General features: G+C 40.0%; 1 protein-coding gene and 1 long non-coding RNA gene across 6 annotated transcripts in view; one reads left to right on the top strand and one right to left on the bottom strand.

The window, feature by feature from the left end:
• UBR5 (ubiquitin protein ligase E3 component n-recognin 5) overlaps positions 1-3088 on the top strand; it is a 141842-nt gene extending 138754 nt beyond the window's left edge. For all 5 annotated transcript variants that reach the window (XM_030863040.2, XM_030863039.2, XM_030863036.2 and 2 more), the window contains exon 59: positions 2373-3088. In XM_030863040.2, the coding sequence (XP_030718900.1) occupies positions 2373-2585 (213 nt within the window). In that variant the 3' untranslated portion in view covers positions 2586-3088. The remainder of the gene's footprint in view (positions 1-2372) is intronic.
• The window catches only part of LOC132593780 (uncharacterized), a 70398-nt gene that overhangs the window by 36157 nt on the left and 7110 nt on the right, over positions 1-27131 (bottom strand). The window lies entirely within an intron of this gene.

The raw sequence follows: 27131 nt of genomic DNA, 5'->3' as shown, positions 1-27131 counted from the left end.
TTATTGATTTTTTTTTGTGGGGAAGGGGTCGTGCATTTAGCATTCCTTCATCTTGACATGGCCCCAAGAGCCTTCCAGTATTTCTCCACTATAGCAAGACAGGTTGTCCAGCAGTCCTAGCTGTCAGCTGGGTTTTGTTCTTGGCTTAGCCATATGGTAGTTTCCTAGGTTGCTCCCTAGGTTGATTCCATATAATTCCATGTACTTTGACTTTCCCGATCTTGTGGACCAACCCCAAAGTCCCTACTAATGCTAATACCATATCTGTCCCTGTTGGCTTTAGGAGTACCTGATAATGTAATTAGGGTTCTTGAGTCAATCTTCGGATTCAGAGCAAAACCAATACATCCTCAGTGCAGTCGGTCAAGTTAAGTCTCACTGCATTTCTGCCTTCTACTGGAAGAGAAAGCTGTTAACTATTCAGTCTTTTATGAGAGAGAATTTCCCTCTGTAGGGGCCTCAAAATGTCTTAGCAGTAGCTTTAATTTGTGAGCTTTACTCTTTAAACTCCTGTTATACCAAGGTGTCTTTTACCTCCTCCTCTTCCCCTTCCCCTTTTGGGAGGTTATCCTTCACATATTGTTGGGTTTTTCCTTATGTGTCTCAAGGACAGAATATAACAGCGTTTCCTAAACTGTTTTCCCTTGAATTATTAGTCCCAGGATTGTGGGGTAAGACTACATAGTTTATTTCCCTCTTGGAGAGTCACAGGTCACTAGTAAAAGTTCTGAGAAGTCCTCTGGTATTTATTTCTCTTCCTCTAACTTCTTGGAGGTCCAGCAATGTAGTCATCTGTCTGGTTAATCATATTTATCCTTGGAGAAACACTTTAAGTTTGTTTTTTACCTGTAAAATGAGTAGATTGGGCCAGCTTTACCTCTATAGTACCTTCCAGCTCTTTTATAGTTCTTTGAAGATTTTGGAGACCCTGACACAGAGGTTTTTTTTCCTGCCTCCTTCTGTAGAATTCTAGATGAGATTTCTCACAAAACTATGCTTCAGGAAATAGTTTAGGTTTCCTAGTCATTCTGGGATAATGAATATATTTTGTCTGTTTAGTTGTACACTATAAATGCAAGATTTTAAAAGCTTTACCTTAAGAGAGGAATGATATGTATTAATGAAAATATTTCAGGAAAGTATATCTTTGGTTATCATATTTAAAGAAAAAGTAATTTATGGTATATTACACAAATTAGATGCATTTTTAAAACTCAATGTTGGGACTTCCCTGGCAGTCCAGTGGTTAAGATTTTGCCTTCCAGTGTGCGGGGTGCGGATTCGATCCCTGGTCGGGGAGCTAAGATCCCACATACCTCGGGGCCAAAAAACCAAAACATAAAGCAGAAGCAATATTGTAACAAATTCAATAAAGACTTTAAAAATGGTCCCCATCCCCCACCAAAAAAAAAAATCTTAAAAAAACCCCAGATATGTTAACATGGCTTATTGCATGGATTTTGATGTACAGTAGATGCTGTCGAACACTTAATTACTATTATAAAATTATTATGTATCACAATGGACCACTGAAAATACTGGGGGTTTTTTTGCAGTATGTGGGCCTCTTACTGCTGTGGCCTCTCCCGTGGTGGAGCACAGGCTCCGGACGCGCAGGCTCAGCGGCCATGGCTCACGGGCCCAGCCGCTCCGCGGCATGTGGGATCTTCCCGGACCGGGGCACGAACCCATGTCCCCTGCATCCGCAGACGGACTCTCAACCACTGTGCCACCAGGGAAGCCCCTGGGTTGTTTTGCTAGTAGATAAAATACAAGATAACTTAGATAACCTCTGTGAATCTTGAACCTTTTTTGGAGACCTTGTACCTTATTAACACTAAGGGATACTCTGTGGAACTTAGCAACTGGAAAGGCCCTTAGAGAGCATTTAGTCCAATAGCCTCACGTTACAGATGAGAAACTGAGGCAATGAAACATAGTCACTTTTCTACATACCTGACATTTTTTTCTCTTCTGACCCTGAACCTTTCCTTTTTTTTTTTTTTTTTTTTGCGGTACGCAGGCCTCTCACTGTTGTGGCCTCTCCCGTTACGGAGCACAAGCTCCGGACGCGCAGGCTCAGCGGCCATGGCTCACGGGCCGAGCCGCTCCGCGGCATGTGGGATCTTCCCGGACCAGGGCACAAACCCGTGTCCCCTGCATCGGCAGGCAGACTCTCAACCACTGCGCCACTAGGGAAGCCCTGAACCTTTCCTTTTTTATACAAGAAATAAATTTAAAACCCAGTTCAAAATAATACCCCTTCGTAGGTTTTAACACAAGAATGGGGCTCTATGTATATATTGCCAGAGTTAAGGGTTGAATGTTAATCTTTTAAAAGCCAAACTTGTAATTATTATACTCCTGTTTAGGTTTACTTTTGGACATCAAGTCCATCATTACCAGCCAGTGAAGAAGGATTTCAGCCTATGCCCTCCATCACAATAAGACCACCAGATGACCAACATCTTCCTACTGCAAATACTTGCATTTCTCGACTTTATGTCCCACTCTATTCCTCTAAACAGATTCTCAAACAGAAATTGCTACTCGCCATTAAGACCAAGAATTTTGGTTTTGTGTAGAGTATAAAAAGTGTGTACTGCTGTGTAATATTACTAGCTTATTTTGTAGATTTTTTTCCATTTGTCTATAAAAGTTTATGAAAGTTAATGCTGTCACACCCTGTGGTGGTACCTTAAAGAGATTAAATGCAAACATTCCTTGCTGAGTTTGTAGCTTAAAGGCCTGAGGAGCACTAGCAATATTTCACTGTAATGGTTTGCTAGTCAGCGACTTCTGGGTCTAACCCCAGCCAAAGATGACAGCAGAACAACATAATTTACACTGTGATTTATCTTTTTGCTGAGGGGAAAAAATGTAAAATGTTCTGAAAATTCACTGCTGCCTTTGTGGAAAGTGTTTCAGCAAAGGTTCTTGTATAGCGGGAATAGGGAATTTCAAAATAAAAAATTAAGTATGTTCTGTGTTTTCATTTTAACTTTTTTTTATGGTGTTTAGTTTGTGGTTGGCTGCAACTGTGTATCCTGTATATGGAACTTGTAAAAAAAAAAAAGTTCTGAACATTCAGATCTTAGAGATGAATCACTTTTACCTATAAAAACCACTTCTATTGCGGTTTGACTGCATTGAGCTCTAGGATATTAAATGATATCACTAATATTTTGCATGTAATTTGTTCATTTGAGTGAGGGCACTTTTTTGTACATATGATGGGGGCCAATGCACAATACTTTATCACAATCAACTTTTTCCTTTGTATCCCTATTTCAATGAGCAGTCAAGTCAGGTGTACTGCACTTCAGTTCTAACTAGACATTTGTACTAAGGCATTTCAGTTATGTAAACAGCCTGGGCACTTTCTGATAACTGTAAAATGTTTTATAAGATCATGATTATTGAAGATAAATTTTGGAAAATTTTAAATGTTCGTGAGCAGCTTAACTACTTTTGTATCTAGCCTTTTTTAAGTATCTTGTTACATTTACTTTTTTAAATAAAGAAATTACAGAAGAAATGTCAAGTAATACTGAAGAAACAGTTTTTATTTATGTAGTTGTACATTTTTAAACTAAGGGCGATATACCGACACGGTTATGTGCATAAAAATTTTGATTTAAAGAACTGAATGTACACATGGACTATAAGAAACAGAAGAAAATCAGTCCACATTTTACAGTTAGCAGAGAATCCTGAATGGCACTGGCCAGGCCACTTTTTCTTTTTACAAATGGGGGAAGAAGTAAAGTGAGCCTTACTTGGCATAGGAAGTTACTTCACTTATATTTGATAACTAAGTGAGAGGTTCTTTTTGATGACCTATTAATTATGTAGCTTAGGACCATTATCTCTGAATTCTTGTGGTTTTAGTAGCTTTATTCAATGGCATAATAAGGAACACTGTTTTCTTCACCATGTCTTCAGTAAAGTGACTTAAACCAGTCACTTTACATATTGAAAATGAGGAGAGAAATTCTCTGGAGTCTTTCCTACCTTTCATTTCCTTTATAGGACTCCTGGCCTTTGGGATGTTTTTCACATTCAAAGGCACTATGCTTTATTTTATATATATATATATACACACACATACACACACACATATATGTTACATATGTTATATATATATATATATATATAACTTCCTTCAGAAGACTGAACCATGTGATATTTTCAGCCCTGCTGACACAATAAATATTAAAAACTAAAGTGACAATAGTAAAATTCATTATATTACTTAAAACATACACAACATAAGATGTATGAGATGTGTAAATTAACCAACGGTTACTTTACAAAATGAGACATTGATTTTTATGTCTAAATGCTATTTCTGAATAAATGAAATAGTAATTAGAGTAAGAGCTGATTTTCATCGATGTGTCTGAAAGAGAAAAACTGTATGCACATGACGGAATTGATAAAATATTAAATGAAAACAAACTAGATATGATTAGGACATTTGAAACCCTAATTGTGAACTTATTTTTAATAGTTATTGAAAGAATGAAAGTATTTAAAATAATGCACAATGTCTTAAAGTCTTCCTAAATCAAAATTCTGGTTAAAATGCTTTTAGAAATATTAAAAGCAGAGGTTTTTTTTTTTTTTTTTAAAGTAAAGCATAAAATGGTTCTAAATGTAAAATAAAGTCATGTAAAATAAAGTTCTCTTTTGGTCTTGTTTAGTGATTAAATCTAATGGACTTGAAAACAAATTTAGGAATAGAAGACCAAGAATGAACTTTACTGAAGGTTTTCAAAGTTTTGCTACTTTTATTTCTTTCCCCTGAATTATCTGAATATCAAGACTACCCAGTATAAATGGCTTCCTGGGGCATACTTGAGAGGATTTTTAAATAGCATAATTTCACTATTTAGTACTTGCCCCTGAAGATACGATTTCTCTCCTAAATATATTATTTTTGTGTGTTTAGAGGTAGTCAGCATTATCTAGGTCTAAACTCAAGCTGAGATCTTCCCTTGAGGCAGTAGTTCTTATGCTTCTGAATGTGATTCTCTTGTGCTTGTTAATAGAGATTCGTAAGCTTTGCTCATCCTCTCAATCACATTCTGATTCAGTAACTCATAAGTAGAGAACAGAAATCTTTATTCTTAACAGCATCCCAGGTGATTTCTGAAACACTTCCCAAAGAGCATTCCTTTTTTTCATGAATATAAAGCCCCCTCTTGGTAAACGCCCCAGAGCCAAACCTTTCCTTCTTAAAACCTATGGAAAGGTAATTCTGTTAATCATCTACTCCTGGATTAGGTTCTTCCTCCTGTGCCTGGGTAGTGATTGAAAATATTTTCAATGTTTACATTAACCTAAGTAGGTAGGTATGAACATAGAGATTAATTCTTCTCTAAACACCGTTTGATTAATGTAGAAATGTATTTTAAATGTGACATGTTTACTCATTTCAAAATACCTTGGATTAAATATAAGCAAAGAATCTTACGTTACCTCCTGAGATTCAAAAAAAATTACTGGATTGTTACCACTGCAAACATGAAGTTTCTCTTAATTTTATTGAGTATTTACTATGTGTTAGGCAGTTTGTTAAGTGCTTTACTGTATTTCATTTTATCCTGAGATAGGCACTATTACCATCCTCACAGGTAGAAAACTCGACACATTAAAACTTTTGCTCAAGGTTACACAGCTGGTAAGTGCTGAAGTGAGATGTCTCCAGGCATCCTGGAGCTTGCATTCCTGAACATTGGGCTACACTATTTTGTGGAAGATACGATTATAATTGAGTTGATTATTAAAGGTCCTGAGCACCCAATTCCAGTACGTAGGTGTGTGTGTATGGAGGGAGGTTCCCCCATACCACCAAGCAATGCACAGTTCAACTCAATTCTGACACTATCTACCTGGAGATAGCATCAGATTCCACAGGTAAAGGGCTCAGTCCCACAAGACCCGCCCTCCACTTAAGAGCCAATTGCAGGGCTTCCCTGGTGGCGCAGTGGTTGAGAGTCCGCCTGCCGATGCAGGGGACACAGGTTCGTGCCCCGGTCCGGGAAGATCCCACATGCCATGGAGCGGTTGGGCCCGTGAGCCATGGCCGCTGGGCCTGCGCATCTGGAGCCTGTGCTCCGCAATGGGAGAGGCCACAACAGTGAGAGGCCCGCGTACTGCAAAAAAAAAAAAAGCCAATTGCAAGCCCAAGTTGTTAACTATACTTCTGACTGGCTATATAAATCAGAGGTTCCCATGACTCTCCTTGGGTTTGATTAATTTGCTGAAGCGGCTCACAGAACTCGAACATTTTACTTATTAGGTCACTGGTTTATTATAAAAGGATGTAACTTAGGAACAGCCAGATGGAAGATAAACACTGGGCAAAGCATGGGGAAAGGGTGTGGAGCTTCCATGTCCTCTCCCTACATCTACACGTGTTCACCAACGCTGAAGCTCTCTGAACCCTGCCTATCTGGGTTTTTATGGAGGCCTCATTTCACAGGTATGATTGACTAAATCATTGACCACTGGTGATTGATTCAACCTCCAGTCCCTCTCCCTGCATAGAGGTGGGGGTGGGACTGAAAGTTCCAACCCAGTCAAGGTTGGTTCCCCTGGCAACCAGCCCCCATCCTTATGAGTGGTCCAAAAGTCACCTCATTAACATAACAAAAGCAACATTGTTCTCATCACTTAGAAAATTCTGAGGGTTTGGGGAGCTCTGCACCAGAAACAGGGAATAAAGACCAAATATGTACTGCTTATTATAAATCACAATATCAGTCATAGAATAATGAAATACTCCAATGAGAGTCTGGCTCATTATGAAAAGGCAGAGTGATTCATATATTTTTTGCTAAAGATTTCTAAGAAAAACTTTTGTCTTTTAGTAACTTCCCCTGAGGATAATAAGAACTCTGAAGATCTGTGAATTTTCTAAAATCAACCATGGTACCTACTTTTAAGTCTTAAAAAATGAAAAGCACCATACATAATGAAAAACTAATTTCTTGTTTGCAAGTTTTCTCATGAGTTGAAACGAGCTGCTTTCTCTAAAATAGTAAATGTCTTTCATGGGTAAAATAATTTTCTGAATCTCTTTCAGAATGTATTTTTGATTATTTCTAGTTGCTGAACTGGATTCTTTGAATCAATAGTTTGCATTTTTACGTAGTGCATGTAGGTACATGCAGGAACTCTTCGGGAAAAAGAGCAGGCTGTGTATTTCTGTTTGAAATGCTTTCTTCAAGGGGAAGATGAAATTTGACTATTTATGAAGATTAAATGCACTGTCTATTGCAAAATTATGGCATAGTTCTGATTACATTTGAGTATTACGAATTAGCCCTAGGAAAGTAACTTTGTAAACAAAGTGTCAAGCTCTCAGGTAAAAATTTTCAGATTGTGTAATGAAATCATAAGGTACTGTTTACTGCTTATAGAAATGGAAGGCTTAGGTGATCATTTTTTACACATTTATTTAGTACCTTTAAATAACAAATACCTAAATTTGTGTTATGTTTCATTAAGAATTCTGCCCACCTAAAAACCATAAGAATCCTCTCAATTACCAAGAAATGGATTGGGGTGGGGAAGAGTGAGTAAAAATAGTGCTAACGGCTGTGTCAAAAAACAGGCAACAAAATCTAAGTACAATAATGAAAGCAGAGGCTTTGATTCCTAGAATGTTTGATCATTGGGTTTCTGCTTCACGACAGATTAGAAATGGCAAATTAGGATCAAGGAAGCTAGCAAACATTCAAAAAGTAGAATGGAGCCATTTAATGTAGAAACATTTGGTAGTACCAGGTCTGAAAATCTGAATACTGCAAACAATGTATCTGCTACACAGATGACATGGCAGGAGACCCATCCAATTCAAAAACAGCACCCAAGACTAACATTTATCAATACTTCAGCTCAGGATGACTATTCATTTCACTAAAAATGTCTGTATACACTGGAAAAAGGCAGAGAAGCATGCATTTTGTTTTAAAAGATACAAAGTTGGTAAGGTTTAGGATGTCAAATGAAATTCTGTAACCTGAAATACAGGGCCTGGAACAAAGTAAGCACTCATATATGTATTGAATGAAAGAAATAATTTATTCCTTAAAGGCTTCTAATAGATAAGGAACTACTGTATTATTTACAATTAGTGAGGTAGTAAAGCAAGATAGAGACAAGCTTGTCTTGGATAGGTATGTAAGTTTTCTTGATCATATGAACTTTCTGGAAGCATCTTAAAGATTGTAAAACAGATTCTATTAATTTTTAAATAAAATTTTAGCAGAACTACCTTGGAACATTAAATAAGGGAGGCAAAAACTTACTGATATTTCAAGGTACAGCAGCTGAAGGTTTAAGTGATTTGGGAAAGTGAAAGAGGAGAACCAAGATTTTCATACAATTTTTGTCATTCTGCACTTCTCCACTACCACAATGCCTTAGACTTCTGAAAGCTCATGAGAATAACAAAGAACTCCTAGCCATTGCTTTCCTACAGCTATGACTTTACCTTTAAAGCTCAGAGGCACAGGTGTAATTCCCACCATTCTTGGTCCATGCATTATCTGAAACTAGTTCACTCGCTTGTTGTCTAACTTCTCCAGTGACCTCAAGAGCAGAGACCATCAGAAACTATCCTTGTTTACTTCTTTTAAACCCAGTGCTTAGAATGGTGCCTGGCTCAAATATAATTTATGAATCAATAAATTATCTAGGAGGGGAAGATGGCGGAACAGTTAAGACGCGGAGATCACCTTCCTCCCCACAGATACACCAGAAATGCATCTACACGTGGAACAACTCCCACAGAACACCTACTGAATAATGGCAGATAACCTCACACCTCCAAAAAGGCAAGAAACTCCCCACGTACCTGGGTAGGGCAAAAGGAAAAAAGAAAGAACAGAGACAAGGGAATAGGGACGGGACCGGCACCAGTGGGAGGGAGCTGTGAAGGAGGAAAGGTTTCCACACACTGGGAAGCCCCTTTGCGGGCGGAGACTGCGGGTGGCGGAGAGGGGAGCTTCCGCGCCGCGGAGGAGAACACAGCAGCAGGGTGCGGAGGGCAAAGCGGGGAGATTGCCGCACAGAGGATCGGTGCCGACCCGCACTCACCAGCCTGAGAGGCTTGTCTGCTCACCTGGGGGGCGGGCGGGGCTGCGAGCTGAGGCTTGGGCTTTGATCAGAGGCAGGGAGAGGACTGGGGTTGACGGGGTAAACACAGCCTGAAGGGGTTATGCACCACGGCTAGCCGGGAGGGAGGCGGGGAAAAGGTCTGGAGGTGCCTACGAGGCAAGAGATTTTTTCTTCCCTCTTTGTTTCCTGGTGTGCGAGGAGAGGGGATTAAGAGCGCTGCTTAAAGGAACTCCAGAGACGGGCGCGAGGCGCAGCTAAAAGCGCGAACCCCAGAGACGGGCAGGAGACGCTAAGGCTGCTGCTGCCACGACCAAGGGGCCTGTGTGTGAGCACAGGTCACTCTCCACACCCTTCTTCCGGGAAGCCTGTGCTGCCCGTCACTGCCAGGTTCCCGGGATCCAGGGATAACTTCCCCGGAAGAACGCAAGGCAGGCCTCAGGCCGGTGCAACGTCATGCCGGCCTCTGCCGCCGCAGGCTCGACCCGCACTCCGCGCCCCTCCCTCTCCCCGGCCTGAGTGAGCCAGAGCCCCTGAATCAGCGGCTCCTTTAACCCTGTCCTGTCTCAGTGAAAAACAGACGCCCTCCATCGACCTACACGCAGAGGCGGGACCAAATCCAACGCTGAGCCCCTGGGAGCTGTGAGAACAAAGAAGTGAAAGGGGAATCTCTCCCAGCAGCCTCAGAAGCAGTGGATTAAAGCTCCACAATCAACTTGATGTACCCTGCATCTGTGGAATACATGAATAGACAACGAAGCACCCCAAATTGAGAAGGTGGACTTTGAGAGCAAGATTTATGGTTTTTTCCCCTTTTCCTCTTTTTGTGAGTGTGTATGTGTATGCTTCTGTGTGAGATTTTGTCTGTATAGCTTTGCTTCCACCATTTGTCCTAGGGTTCTATCCGTCCGTTTTTTTAACTTTTTTTCTTAATAATTAATTTTAATAACTTTATATTACTTTATCTTCTTTCGTTCTTTCTTTCCTTCCTTCCTTCCCTCCTTCCTTTAGACAACGAATCATCCCAAAATTGAGGAGGTGGATTTTGAGAGCAAGATTTATGATTTTTTCCAAACCTTTTCCTCTTTTTGTGAGTGTGTATGTGTACACTTCTGTGTGAGATTTTGTCTGTACAGCTTTGCTTCCACCATTTGTCCTAAGGTTCTATCCATCCATTTTTGTTTTTAATTTTTTTCTTAATAATTATTTTTTAATTTAATAACTTTATTATATTTTACTTTATTTTACTTTATATTCTTTCTTTTTTCCTTCCTTCCCTCTGTCCTTCCTTCCTCCCACCGTCCCTCCCTCCCTCCCCACTCCTTTCTTTCTTTCCTTCTTCCTTCCTTCCCTCCTTTCTTCCTATCTTCCTTCCTTCCTTCCTTCTTCTACTAATTCCTTCTCTCTACTTTTTCTCCTTTTATTCTGAGCCGTGTGGATGAAAGGCTCTTGGTGCTGCAGCCAGGAGTCAGTGCTGTGTCTCTGAGGTGGGAGACCCAACTTCAGGACACTGGTCAACAAGAGACCTCCCAGCTCCACATAATATCAAGAAGCGAAAATCTCCCAGAGATCTCCATCTCAACACCAGCATTAGCCACTGGGGACAGACATCAACAACAATGGGAACTACGAACCTGCAGCCTGCAAAAAGGAGACCCCAAACACAGTCAGATAAGCAAAATGAGAAGACAAAAAAACACACAGCAGATGAAGGAGCAAGATAAAAACCTACCAGACCTAACAAATGAAGAGGAAATAGGCAGTCTACCTGAAAAAGAATTCAGAATAATGATAGTAAAGATGATCCAAAATCTTGGAAATAGAATAGACAAAATGCAAGAAACATTTAACAAGGACCTAGAAGAACTAAAGATGAATCAAACAATGATGAACAACACAATAAATAAAATGAAAAATACTCTAGATGGGATCAATAACAGAATAACAGACAGAAGAACGGATAAGTGACTTGGAAGATAAAATAGTGGAAATAACTACTGCAGAGCAGAATAAAGAAAAAAGAATGAAAAGAACTGAGGACAGTCTCAGAGACCTCTGGGACAACATTAAACGCACCAACATTCGAATTATAGGGGTTGCAGAAGAAGAAGAGAAAAAGAAAGGGACTGAGAAAATATTTGAAGAGATTATACTTGAAAACTTCCCTAATATGGAAAAGGAAATAGTTAATCAAGTCCAGGAAGCACAGAGAGTCCCATAAAGGATAAATCCAAGGAGAAATATGCCAAGACACATATTAATCAAACTGTCAAAAATTAAATACAAAGAAAGCATATTAAAAGCAGCAAGGGAAAAACAACAAATAACACACAAGGGAATCCCCATAAGGTTAACAGCCGATCTCTCAGCAGAAACTCTGCAAGCCAGAAGGGAGTGGCAGGACATACTGAAAGTGATGAAGGAGAAAAAACTGCAAACGAGATTACTCTACCCAGCTAGGATCTCATTCAGATTTGATGGAGAAATTAAAACCTTTACAGACAAGCAAAAGCTGAGAGAGTTCAGCACCACAAAACCAGCTTTACAACAAATGCTAAAGGAACTTCTCTAGGCAAGAAACACAAGAGAAGGAAAAGACCTACAATAACAAACCCAAAACAATTAAGAAAATGGGAATAGGAACATACATATCGATAATTACCTTAAATGTAAATAGACTAAATGATCCCACCAAAAGACACAGATTGGCTAAATGGATACAAAAACAAGACCCATATATATGCTGTCTACAAGAGACCCACTTCAGACCTAGGGACACATACAGACTGAAAGTGAGGGGATGGAAAAAGATATTTCATGTAAATGGAAACCAAAAGAAAGCTGGAGTAGCAATTTTCATATCAGACAAAATAGACTTTAAAATAAAGACTATTACAAGAGACAAAGAAGGAAACTACATAATGATCAAGGGATCGATCCAAGAAGAAGATATAACAATTGTAAATATTTATGCACCCAACACAGGAGCACCTCAATACATAAGGGAAATACTAACAGCCATAAAAGGTGAAATCGACAGTAACACATTCATAGTAGGGGACTTTAACACCCCACTTTCACCAATGGACAGATCATCCAAAATGAAAATAAATAGGGAAACACAGCTTTAAATGATACATTAAACAAGATGGACTTAATTGATATTTATAGGACATTCCATCCAAAAACAACAGAATACACATTTTTCTCAAGTGCTCATGGAACATTCTCCAGGATAGCTCGTATCTTGGGTCACAAATCAAGCCTTGGTAAATTTAAGAAAATTGAAAAAAAAAAAAAAAAAAAAAAGAAAATTGAAATTGTATCAAGTACCTTTTCCGACCACAACGCCATGAGACTAGATATCAATTACAGGAAAAGATCTGTATAAAATACAAACACGTGGAGGCTAAACAATACATTACTTAATAACGAAGTGATCACTGAAGAAATCAAAGAGGAAATAAAAAAATACCTAGAAACAAATGACAATGGAGACACGATGACCCAAAACCTATGGGATGCAGCAAAAGCAGTCCTAAGAGGGAAGTTTATAGCAATACAAGCCCACCTTAAGAAACAGGAAACATCTCGAATAAACAACCTAACCTTGCACCTAAAGCAATTAGAGAAAGAAGAACAAAAAAACCCCAAAGTTAGCAGAAGGAAAGAAATCATAAAAATCAGATCAAAAATAAATGAAAAACAAATGAAGGAAACGATAGCAAAGATCAATAAAACTAAAAGCTGGTTCTTTGAGAAGATAAACAAAATAGATAAACCATTAGCCAGACTCATCAAGAAAAAAAGGGAGAGGACTCAAATCAATAGAGTTAGAAATGAAAAAGGAACAGTAACAACTGACACTACAGAAATACAAAAGATCATGAGAGATTACTACAAGCAACTCTATGCCAATAAAATGGACAACCTGGAAAAAATGGACAAATTCTTAGAAAAGCACAACCTGCCAAGACTGAATCAGGAAGAAATACAAAATATGAACAGACCAATCACAAGCACTGAAATGGAAAGTGTGATTAAAAATCTTCCAGCAAACAAAAGCCCAGGACCAGATGGCTTCACATGCGAATTCTATCAAACATTTAGAGAAGAGCTAACACCTATTTTAGAGAAGAGCTAACACCTATCCTTCTCAAACTCTTCCAAAATACAGCACAGGGAGGAAAACTCCCAAATTCATTCTACAAGGCCACCATCACCTTGATACCAAAACCAGACAAGGATGTCACAAAGAAAGAAAACTACAGGCCAATATCACTGATGAACATAGATGCAAAAATCCTCAACAAAATACTAGCAAACAGAATCCAACAGCACATTAAAAGGAGCATACACCATGATCAAGTGGGGTTTATTCCAGGAATGCAAGGATTCTTCAACATACGCAAATCAATCAATGTGATACGCCGTATTAACAAATTGAAGGAGAAAAACCATATGATCATCTCAATAGATGCAGAGAAAGCTTTCGAAAAAATTCAACACCCATTTATGATAAAAACCCTCCAGAAAGTAGGCACAGAGGGAACTTTCCTCAACATAATAAAGGCCATATATGATAAACCCACAGCCAACATCGTCCTCAATGGTGAAAAACTGAAAGCATTTCCACTAAGATCAGGAACAAGACAAGGTTGCCCACTCTCACCACTCTTATTCAATATAGTTTTGGAAGTTTTAGCCACAGCAATCAGAGAAGAAAAGGAAATAAAAGGAATCCAAATCAGAAAAGCAGAAGTAAAGCTGTCACTGTTTGCAGATGACATGATACTATACAGAGAGAATCCTAAAGATGCTACCAGAAAACTACTAGAGCTAATCAATGAATTTGGTAAATGTGCAGGATACAAAATTAATGCACAGAAATCTCTTGCATTCCTATACACTAATGATGAAAAATTTGGAAGTGAAATCAAGAAAACACTCCCATTTACCATTGCAACAAAAAGAATAAAGTATCTAGGAATAACGTACATAAGGAGACAAAAGACCTGTATGCAGAAAATTATAAGACACTGATGAAAGAAATTAATGATACAAATAGATGGAGAGATATACCATGTTCTTGGATTGGAGGAGTCAACACTGTGAAAATGACTCTACTACCCAGAGCAATCTACAGATTCAATGCAATCCCTATCAAACGACCACTGGCATTTTTCACAGAAGTAGAACAAAAAATTTCACAATCTGTATGGAAACACAAAAGACCCCGAATAGCCAAAGCAATCTTGAGAATGAAACACGGAGCTGGAGGAATCAGGTTCCCTGACTTCAGACTATACTACAAAGCTACAGCAATCAAGACAGTATGGTACTGGCACAAAAACAAAGATAGATCAATGGAACAGGATAGAAAGCCCAGAGATAAACCACACACATATGGTCACCTTATCTTTGATAAAGGAGACAGGAATGTACAGTGGAGAAAGGACAGCCTCTTCAATAAGTGGTGCTGGGAAAACTGGACAGCTACATGTAAAAGTATGAGATTAGAACACTCCCTAGCACCACACACAAAAATAAGCTCAAAATAGATTAAAGACCTAAATATAAGGCCAGAAACTATCAAACTCTTAGAGGAAAATATGGGCAGAAAACTCTATGACATAAATCAGAGCAAGATCCTTTTTGACCCACCTCCTAGAGAAATGGAAATAAAAATAAACAAATGGGACCTAATGAAACTGAAAAGCTTTTGCACAGCAAAGGAAACCATAAACAAGACCAAAAGACAACCCTCAGAATGGGACAAAATATTTGCAAATGAAGCAACTGACAAAGGATTAATCTCCAAAATTTACAAGCAGCTCATGCAGCTCAATAACAAGAAATCAAACAACCCAATCCAAAAATGGGCAGAAGACCTAAATAGACATTTCTCCAAAGAAGATATACAGATTGCCAACAAACACATGAAAGAATGCTCAACATCATTAATCATTAGAGAAATGCAAATCAAAGATACAATGAGATATCATCTCACACTGGTCAGAATGGCCATCATCAAAAAATCTAGAAACAGAGGCTTCCGGGAAGATGGCGGAAGAGTAAGACGTGGAGATCACCTTCCTCCCCACAGATACACCAGAAATACATCTACACGTGGAACAACTCCTACAGAACACCTACTAAACGCTGGCAGAAGACCTCAGACCTCGCAAAAGGGAAGAAACGCCCCCACGTACCTGGGTAGGGCAAAAGAGAAAAGAATAAACAGAGACAAAAGGACAGGGACGGGACCTGCACCAGTGGAGCAAGCTGTGAAGGAGGAAAGGTTTCCACACACTAGGAAGCCCCTTCGCAGGCAGAGACTGCGGATAGCGGAGGGGGAAGCTTCAGAGCCGCGGAGGAGAGCACAGCAACAGGGGTGCGGAGGGCAAAGCGGTGACATTCCCGCACAGAGGATCGGTGCCGACCGGCACTCATCAGCCTGAGCGGCTTGCCTGCTCACCCGCCAGGTTGGGCGGGGCTGGGAGTTGAGGCTTCGGCTTCGGCTTCAGTCAGAGCACAGGGAGAGGACTGGGGTTGGTGGCGTGAACACAGCCTGCAGGGGGTTACTGCGCCACGGCTAGCCGGGAGGGAGTCCAGGGAAAAGTCTGGACCTGCCGAAGAGGCAAGAGAATTTTTCTTCTCTCTTTGTTTCCTGGTGGGCAAGAGAGGGGATTAAGAGCGCTGCTTGAAGGAGCTCCAGAGACGGGCGCGAGCCGCGGCTAACAGCGCTGACCCCAGGGACGGGCATGAGATGTTAAGGCTGCTGCTACCACCACCAAGAAGCATGTGTGCGAGCACACGTCACTATCCACACCCCGCTTTCGGGGAGCCTGTGCAGCCCGCCACTGCCAGGGTCCCGGAATCCAGGGACAACTCCCCCGGGAGAACACAAGGCGGGCCTCAGGCTGGTGCAACGTCACACTGGCCTCTGCCACCACAGGCTCGTCCCGCACTCCGTGCAACTCCCTCCCCCCCGGCCTGAGTCAGCCAGAGCCTCAGAATCAGCGGCTCCTTTAACCCTGTCCCGTCTGAGCGAAGAACATACGCCCTCTGGCGACCTACACGCACAGGCGGGAACAAATCCAAAGCTGAGCCCTGGGAGCTGTGAGAACAAAGAAGAGAAAGGGGAATCTCTCCCAGCAGCCTCAGAAGCAGTGGATTAAAGCTCCACAATCAACTTGATGTACCCTGCATCTGTGGAATACATGAATAGACAACGAAGCACCCCAAATTGAGAAGGTGGACTTTGAGAGCAAGATTTATGGTTTTTTCCCCTTTTCCTCTTTTTGTGAGTGTGTATGTGTATGCTTCTGTGTGAGATTTTGTCTGTATAGCTTTGCTTCCACCATTTGTCCTAGGGTTCTATCCGTCCGTTTTTTTAACTTTTTTTCTTAATATAATTAATTTTAATAACTTTATATTACTTTATCTTCTTTCTTTCTTTCTTTCCTTCCTTCCTTCCCTCCCTCCTTTAGACAACGAATCATCCCAAAATTGAGGAGGTGGATTTTGAGAGCAAGATTTATGATTTTTTCCAAACCTTTTCCTCTTTTTGTGAGTGTGTATGAGCATGTTTCTGTGTGAGATTTTGTCTGTATAGCTTTGCTTCCACCATTTGTCCTAGGGTTATATCCATCTTTTTTTTTTTAATTTAAGTTTTCTTTTTTTCTTAATAATTATTTTTTTATTTTAATAACTTTATTATATTTTATTTTACTTTATTTTTCTTTATCTTCTTCCTTTCTTTTTTTCCTTCCTTCCCTCCTTCCTTCCTCCCTCCCTCCCTCCCTCCCTCCCTACTACTAAAAATAGTAATTCTTTCTACTTTTTCTCCCTTTTATTCTGAGCCATGTGGATGAAAGGCTCTTGGTGCTGCAGCCAGAAGTCAGTGCTGTGCCTCTGAGGTGGGAGAGCCAACTTCAGGACACAGGTCCACAAGAGACCTCCCAGCTCCACATAACATCAAATGGCGAAAATCTCCCAGAGATCTCCATGTCAACACCAGCACCCAGCTTCACTCAATGACCATTAAGCTACAGTGCTGGACATCCTATGCTAAACTACTAGCAAGACAGGAACACAACCCCACCCATTAGCAGAGAGGCTGCCTAAAATCATAATAAGGCCACAGACACCCCAAAACACACCACCCGACGTGGACCTGCCCAGCAGAAAGACAAGATCCAGCTTCATCCACCAGAACACAGGCACTAGTCCCCTCCACCAGGAAGCCTACACAACACAATGAACCAACCTTAGCCACTGGGGACACACACCAAAAACAACGGAAACTATGAGCCTGCAGCCTGCAAAAAGGAGACCCCAAACACAGTCAGATAAGCAAAATGAGAAGACAAAAAAACACACAGCAGATGAAGGAGCAAGATGAAAACCCACCAGACCTAACAAATGAAGAGGAAATAGGCAGTCTACCTGAAAAAGAATTCAGAATAATGATAGTAAAGATGATCCAAAATCTTAGAAATAGAATAGACAAAATGCAAGAAACATTTAACAAGGACCTGGAAGAACTAAAGATGAAACAAACAACGATGAACAACACAATAAATGAAATTAAAAATACTCTAGATGGGATCAATAGCAGAATAACTGAGGCAGAAGGACGGATAAGTGACCTGGAAGATAAAATAGTGGAAATAACTACTGCAGAGCAGAACAAAGAAAAAAGAATGAAAAGAACTGAGGACAGTCTCAGAGACCTCTGGGACAACATGAAACGCACCAACATTCGAATTATAGGGGTTCCAAAAGAAGAAGAGAAAAAGAAAGGGACGGAGAAGATATTTGAAGAGATTATAGTTGAAAACTTCCCTAATATGGGAAAGGAAATAGTTAATCAAGTCCAGGAAGCACAGAGAGTCCCATACAGGATAAATCCAAGGAGAAATACGCCAAGACACATATTAATCAAACTGTCAAAAATTAAATACAAAGAAAACATATTAAAAGCAGCAAGGGAAAAACAACAAATAACACACAAGGGAATCCCTATAAGGTTAACAGCTGATCTTTCAGCAGAAACTCTGCAAGCCAGAAGGGAGTGGCAGGACATATTTAAAGTGATGAAAGGGAAAAACCTACAACCAAGATTACTCTACCCAGCTAGGATCTCATTCAGATTTGATGGAGAAATTAAAACCTTTACAGACAAGCAAAAGCTGGGAGAGTTCAGCACCACCAATCCAGCTTTACAACAAACGCTAAAGGAACTTCTCTAGGCAAGAAACACAACAGAAGGAAAAGACCTACAATAACGAACCCAAAACAATTAAGAAAATGGGAATAGGAACATACATATCGATAATTACCTTAAATGTAAATAGACTAAATGCTCCCACCAAAAGACACAGATTGGATGAATGGAAACAAAGACAAGATCCATATATTTGCTCTCTACAAGAGACCCACTTCAGACCTAGAGACACATACAGACTGAAAGTAAGGGGATGGAAAAAGATATTTCATGCAAATGGAAACCAAAAGAAAGCTGGAGTAGCAATTTTCATATTAGACAAAATAGACTTTAAAATAAAGACTATTACAAGAGACAAAGAAGGAAACTACATAATGATCAAGGGATCGATCCAAGAAGAAGATATAACAATTGTAAATATTTATGCACCCAACATAGGAGCACCTCAATACATAAGGGAAATACTAACAGCCATAAAAGGGGTATTCGACAGTAACACATTCATAGTAGGGGACTTTAACACCCCACTTTCACCAATGGACAGATCATCCAAAATGAAAATAAATAAGGAAACACGAGCTTTAAATGATACATTAAATAAGATGGACTTAATCGATATTTATAGGACATTCCATCCAAAAACAACAGAATACACATTTTTCTCAAGTGCTCATGGAACATTCTCCAGGATAGATCATATCTTGGGTCACAAATCAAGCCTTGGTAAATTTAAGAAAATTGAAATTCTATCAAGTACCTTTTCCGACCACAATGCTACGAAACTAGATATCAATTACAGGAAAAGATCTGTAAAACATACAAACACATGGAGGCTAAACAATACACTGCTTAATAACGAAGTGATCACTGAAGAAATCAAAGGGGAAATTTAAAAATACGTAGAAAGAAATGACAATGGAGACATGACGACCCAAAATCTATGGGATGCAGCAAAAGCAGTTCTAAGAGGGAAGTTTATAGCAATACAAGCCCACCTTAAGAAACAAGAAACATCTCAAATAAACAACCTAACCTTGCACCTAAAGCAATTAGAGAAAGAAGAACAAAAAACCCCAAAGTTAGCAGAAGAAATCATAAAATTCAGATCAAAAATAAATGAAAAAGAAATGAAGGAAACGATAGCAAAGATCAATAAAACTAAAAGCTGGTTCTTTGAGAAGATAAAGAAAATTGATAAACCATTAGCCAGACTCATCAAGAAAAAAAGGGAGAAGACTCAAATCAATAGAATTAGAAATGAAAAAGGAACAGTAACTACTGAAACTGCAGAAATACAAAAGATCATGAGAGATTACTACAAGCAAGTCTATGCCAATAAAATGGACAACCTGGAAGAAACGGACAAATTCTTAGAAATGCACAACCTGCCAAGACTGAATCAGGAAGAAATAGAAAATATGAACAGACCAATCACAAGCACTGAAATGGAAACTGTGATTAAAAATCCTCCAACAAGCAAAAGCCCAGGACCAGATAGCTTCACAGGCGAATTCTATCAAACATTTAGAGAAGATCTAACACCTATCCTTCTCAAACTCTTCCAAAATATAGCAGAGAGGAACTCTCCCAAACTCATTCTACGAGGCCACGATCACCCTGATACCAAAACCAGACAAGGATGTCACAAAGAAAGAAAACTACATATAGGCCAATATCACTGATGAACATACATGCAAAAATCCTCAACAAAATACTAGCAAACAGGGCTTCCCTGGTGGCGCAGTGGTTGAGAGTCCACCTGCCGATGCAGGGGACACGGGTTCGTGCCCTGGTCCAGGAAGATCCCACATGCCGCAGAGCGGCTAGGCCCATAAGCCATGGCCGCTGAGCCAGCATGTCCGGAGCCTGTGCTCCGCAATGAGAGAGGCCACGACAGCGAGAGGCCCACATAACGCAAAAAAAAAAAAAAAAAATACTAGCAAACAGAATCCAACAGCACATTAAAAGGATCATACACCATGATCAAGTGGGGTTTATTCCAGGAATGCAAGGATTCTTCAATATACGCAAATCAATCAACGTGATACACCATACTAACAAACTGAAGGAGAAAAACCATATGATCATCTCAATAGATGCAGAGAAAGCTTTCGAAAAAATTCAACACCCATTTATGATAAAAACCCTGCAGAAAGTAGGCATAGAGGGAACTTTCCTCAACATAAAGGCCATATATGATAAACCCACAGCCAACATCGTCCTCAATGGTGAAAAACTGAAAGCATTTCCACTAAGATCAGGAGCAAGACAAGGTTGCCCACTCTCACCACTCTTATTCAACAAGTTTTAGCCACAGCAATCAGAGAAGAAAAAGAAATAAAATGAATCTAAATCGGAGAAGTAAAGCTGTCACTGTTTGCAGATGACATGATACTATACAGATAGAATCCTAAAGATGCTACCAGAAAACTACTAGAGCTAATCAGTGAATTTGGTAAAGTAGCAAGATATAAAATTAATGCACAGAAATCTCTGGCATTCCTATACACTAATGATGAAAAATCTGAAAGTGAAATCAAGAAAACACTCCCATTTACCATTGCAACAAAAAGAATAAAATATCTAGGAATAACCTATGTAAGGGGACAAAAGACCTGTATGCAGAAAATTATAAGACACTGATGAAAGAAATTAAAGATGATACAAATAGATGGAGAGATATACCATGTTCTTGGATTGGAAGAATCAACATTGTGAAAATGACCCTACTACCCAAAGCAATCTACAGATTCAATGCAATCCCTATCAAACGACCACTGGCATTTTTCACAGAACTAGAACAAAAAATTTCACAATTTGTATGGAAACACAAAAGACCTTGAATAGCCAAAGCAATCTTGAGAATGAAAAACGGAGCTGGAGGAATCAGGCTCCCTGACTTCAGACTATACTACAAAACTACAGTAATCAAGACAGTATGGTACTGGCACAAAAACAGAAAGATAGATCAATGGAACAGGATAGAAAGCCCAGAGATAAACCCAAGCACATACAGTCACCATATCTTTTTTTTTTTTTTTTTTTTTGCGGTACGCAGGCCTCTCACCATTGCGGCCACTCCCACCGTGGAGCACAGGCTCTGGATGCGCAGGGCCAGCGGCCCTGGCTCACAGGCCCAGCCGCTCTGCAGCATGTGGGATCTTCCTGGACCAGGGCATGAACCCACGTCCCCTGCATCAGCAGGTGGACTCCCAACCACTGTGCCACCAGGGAAGCCCGGTCACCTTATCTTTGATACAGGAGGCAGGAATGTACAGTGGACAAAGGACAGCGTCTTCAAAAAGTGGTGCTGGGAAAACTGGACAAGTACATGTAAAAGTATGAGATTAGATCACTCCCTACCATACACAAAAATAAGCTCAAAATGGATTAAAGACCTAAATGTAAGGCCAGAAACTATCAAACTCTTAGAGGAAAACAGGCAGAACACTCTATGACATAAATCACAGTAAGATCCTTTTTGACCCACCTCCTAGAGAAATGGAAATAAAAACAAAAATAAACAAATGGGACCTAATGAAACTTCAAAGCTTTTGCACAGCAAAGGAAACCATAAGCAAGACCAATAGACAACCCTCAGAGTGGGAGAAAACATTTGCAAATGAAGCAACTGACAAAGGATTAATCTCCAAAATTTATAAGCAGCTCATGCAGCTTAATAACAAAAAAACAAAGAATCCAATCCAAAAATGGGCAGAAAACCTAAATAGACATGTCTCCAAAGAAGATATACAGACTCCCAACAAACACATGAAAGAATGCTCAATATCATTAATCATTAGGGAAATGCAAATCAAAAGTACAATGAGATATCATCGCACACCGGTCAGAATGGCCATCATCAAAAAATCTAGAAACAATAAATGCTGGAGAGGGTGTGGAGAAAAGGGAACCCTCTTGCACAGTTGGTGGGAAAGTAAATTGATACAGCCACTGTGGAGAACAGTATGGAGGTTCCATAAAAAACTACAAATAGAACTACCATATGACCCAGCAATCCCACTACTGGGCATATACCCTGAGAAAACCATAATTCAAAGAGTCATGTACCAAAATGTTCATTGCAACTCTATTTACAATAGCCCAGAGATGGAAACAACCTACGTGTCCATCAACAGACGAATGGATAAAGAAGATGTGGCACATATATACAATGGAATATTACTCAGCCATAAAAAGAAACAAAATTGAGCTATTTGTAATGACAGACCTAGAGTCTGTCATACAGAGTGAAGTCAGAAAGAGAAAGACAAATACCGTATGCTAACACATATATATGGAATCTACAGAAAAAAAAAATGTCATGAAGAACCTAAGGGTAAGATGGGAATAAAGACACAGACCTACTAGAGAATGGACTTGAGGATATGGGTAGGGGGAAGGGTAAGCTGTGACAAAGCGAGAGAGAGGCATGGACATATATACACTACCAAAGTAAGGTAGATAGCTAGTGGAAAGCAGCCACATAGCACAGGGAGATCAGCTCGGTGCTTTGTGACCGCCTGGAGGGGTGGGATAGGGAGGGAGACAAAAAAAATCAGAACTGATTTCACTTGTTCTGAAAGGAACTATGTCATGAGAAAAGTTTCTGAAAAGATCATTATCGGTATTTTGGACAACAAAAAACAAAAAAAAATTTTTTTAATCTAGAAACAATAAATGCTGGAGAGGGTGTGGAAAAGGGTACAGTCTTGCACTGCTGGTGGGAATGTGAATTGGTACAGCCACTATGGAGAACAGTACGGATTTTCCTTAAAAAACTACAAATAGAACTACCATACGATCCAGCAATCCCACTACTGGGCATATACCCTGAGAAAACCATAATTGAAAAAGAGCCATGTACCAAAATGTTCATTGCAGCTCTATTTACAATAGCCAGGAGATGCAAGTAACCTAAGTGTCCATCATCGGATGAATGGATAAAGATGTGGCTCATATATTCAATGGAATATTACTCAGCCATAAGAAGAAACGAAATTTAGTTATTTGCAGTGAGGTGGATGGACCTAGAGTCTTTCATGCGGAGTGCAGTAAGTCAGAAAGAGAAAGACAAATACTGTATGCTAACACATATATATGGAATCTACAGAAAAAAAAAGTCATGAAGAACCTAGGGGTAAGATGGGAATAAAGACACAGACCTACTAGAGAATGGACTTGAGGATATGGGGAGGGGAAAGGGTAAGCTGTGACAACGTGAGAGAGTGGCATGGACATATATACACTACCAAACATAGAACAGATAGCTGGTGGGAAGCAGCCGCATAGCACAGGGAGATCAGCTCGGTGCTTTGTGACCACCTAGAGGGGTGGGATAGGGAGGGTGGCAGGGAGGTAGACGCAAGAGGGAAGAGATATGGGAACGTATGTATATGTATAACTGATTCACTTTGTTGTAAAGCGGAAACTAACACACCACTGTAAAGCAATTATACTCCAATAAAGATGTAAAAAAAAAAAATGAGTTTGAGGGGCTTCCCTGGTGGCGCAGTGGTTGAGAATCCGCCTGCCAGTGCAGGGGACATGGGTTCAATCCCTGGTCCGGGAAGATCCCACATGCCGCAGAGCAACTAAGCCCGTGCACCACAACTACTGAGCCTGTGCTCTAGAGCCCATGAGCCACAACTACTGAGCCTGAGTGCTGCAACTAATGAAGCCCGTGGGCCTAGAGCCCATACTCCACAACAAGAGAAGCCACCACAGAAAGAAGCCGTACACCGCAATTAGAGACAGCCCATGTGCAGCAATGAAGACCCAACACAGCCAAAAATAAATAAATAAATTCTTTTTAAAAAGTTTGAGACATCATTCAAGTTTGAGAAATGAGGATTTATCCATCTTATTGTTACACAATAAGCCACCAGTAGCTTGAAATTGTAAGTTTTCTGTACCATAGGCTAATTTGCCTTCTTCAGTCATTACCACACAAATCTATGTAAGTGGAATGGAGGCTGTTGCAGTTACTACAGTTGCATAACAAATTATCTCCAAGTTTAGTGGTATAAAACAATCATTCATTATGCTCACAGATTCTGTGGATTAGGAATTTGCACATGACACAATCATGATGGCTTGTCTCTGCTCCATGATGTCTGGGGGTTTCAAGTGGAAGGAAGACTTGATGGCTGGTAGCTGGAATCCTCTGATGGTTTGTTCATTCACACATCAAGAAATTGATACTACCTGTTGATTGGGTGCCTCAGTTCCTTCCCACATAGGCTTCTCCATGTCATCTTTGTGGGCTAGTTTTTGGCTTCCTGTAGAATGGTACCTAAGTTCTAAGGGCAAACTTTCCAAAAGAGGGAAAGAAAACCAAGCAAAAGCTGTCTATATTGTCCTTTATGAACTAGACTTGAAAGCCATGGATTCTATTTGTTAAGTCAGTCACTCCAATGCAACAGAATTGAGAGCCCAGAAATAAACTCATGCATATACAGTCAACTAACATCTGACAAGGGAACCAAGAATACTGAATGGAGAAAAGACAGTCTCTTCAATAAATGGTGCTGGGGAAATTGGATATTCACATGTAAAAGAATGAAACTAGACCCCTATCTTACACCACTCACAAAAATTAACTCAAAATGGAGTAAAGACTTAAATATGAGACCTGAAACCATCAAACTTCTAGAAGAAAACATAGGGAAAAACCTCCTTAATATGGATCTTGGCAATGATTTTTCAGATATGACACCTAAAGCACAAGCAAAAAAATAAACCAGTGGGACTACATCAAACTAAAAAGCTCTGCATAGCAAAAGAAGTCGTTAACAAAATGAAAATATAACCCACAGAATGTGAAAACATTATCTGCAAACCACCCCAAATATGTAAAGCAATCATATAATAGCCAAAAAGCAAATAAACTGATTTTTAATTGGGCAAAGGACCGGAATAGATAGTTTTCCAACAGGTACATGAAAAGATGCTCAACGTCACTAATCATTAGGGAAATGCAAAGCATAACCACAGTGAGGTATCAACTCACGCCTGTTAAAATGGCTAGCATCAAAAAGACAAGAGATTACAAATGTTGGCAAGGATGTGGAGAAAAGAGGACCCTTGTGTGCTGTTTTTGGTGGGATTGCAAATTGATACAGCCACTATGGAAAACAGTATGGAGGTTCCTCAAAAAATTAAAAATAGGTCTACCATGTGATCCAGCAATTCTGAAACCAAGCAGGACCCTACAGGGTCTTCCCAGGGACAGAACCCCTGTGACCCCTGACTCTTGTTTGTAGAAAAGCTTTAGCCTCCTAAGCCTTCCCTGAGTTCCAAAGAGCAAATTTAATCAGAGATGTGAAAAAATGCAGAAAAAAAGGAAAGCAGTCAAGCAAGACAAAATAATAATAGTTTGGCTATAAAACAGTCAAGGACCTTTCATTCCTCTCAAGGGCTATAGATAATATCCTAAGCCATATCCTTTAGTTATTCTGCAGAGAGTAAAATCTCCACCAGGTGAAGGAAGTTAACTACATGCTGACCACCAGCACTAGACCCAAGACTGGCTGGAGCCAGAAAACTGATCATTGAGGTCCCTGAAATACCACCTTGTTACCTCACCCTCAACCAATCAGTGAACTGTGCACAAGCTGATCACACACCCCATGACCTTCTCCCTCACACTGCCTTTAAAACCCTTCCCTAAAATCCACTGAGGAGTTTGGGTCTTTTGAGCACAAGATGCCCATCCTCCTTGCTTGGTGCCCTGTAGTAAATGCTGTACTTTCCTTCACCACAACCTGGTGTCAGTAGATTGGCTTTGCTGTGCATCAAGTAAGTGGACCCAAGTCCGGTCAGTAACAATTTCACTCCTGGGAATATATATGAAGGAAATGAAAACATTTTGTTGAAGAGATACCTGCACCCCATGTTCATAAGAGCATTATTTACAATAACCAAGACATGTAAACAATCTAAGTATCCATTACCAGATGAATGGATAAAGAAGTTGTGGCATATAATTATTCAGCTATAAAAAAAAGTTTGCTTAACATGTATGGACCTTGAAGGCATTATGCTAACTGAAATAAGTCAGACAGAGTAAGACAAATACTGTATGATCTCACTTATATGTGGAATAAAAACAAACAAAGCAACAAAAAAAACCACCCAAACCCAACACCACCAAACTCGTGGAAAAACAGATCAGATACGTGGTTACCAAAGGCAGGGGAGTGGGGGAAGAGGGAATTGAATGAAGATGGTCAAAAGGTACAAACTTCTAGTTATAAGATAAAATACTAGGGATGTAATGTACAACATGATGACTACAGTTAACACTACTGTATGATATACAGGAAAGTTGAGAGTAACTCTTAAGAATTCTCATCACAAAGAAAAAAGTTTTTCTTTTTCTTTTCTTGGTATCTATGTGAGATAATAATGTTAACTAAACTTGAGGTAATCATTTCACAATTTATATAAGTCAAGTCATTTTGCTGTACATCTTAAACTTATACTGTGTTGTATGTCTATTATATCTCAATAAAACTGGGGGAAAAAAGTAAGTCATGGGGCTTCCCTGGTGGCACAGTGGTTAAGAATCCGTCTACCATTGCAGGGGACACGTGTTCGAGCCCTGGTCCAGGAAGATCCCACATGCTGTGGAGCAACTAAGCCTGTGTGCCACAACTACTGAGCCTGCGCTCTAGAGCCCTCGAGCCACAATTACTGAGTGCACGTGCCATAACTACTGAAGCCCACACGCCTAGAACCTGTGCTCCACAACAAGGGAAGCCACCGC

The sequence above is a fragment of the Globicephala melas genome, chromosome 17, assembly GCF_963455315.2.
Source record: "Globicephala melas chromosome 17, mGloMel1.2, whole genome shotgun sequence".
Classification (NCBI taxonomy): Eukaryota; Metazoa; Chordata; class Mammalia; order Artiodactyla; family Delphinidae; genus Globicephala; species Globicephala melas.
This window is presented reverse-complemented; position numbering and strand designations above follow the sequence as displayed.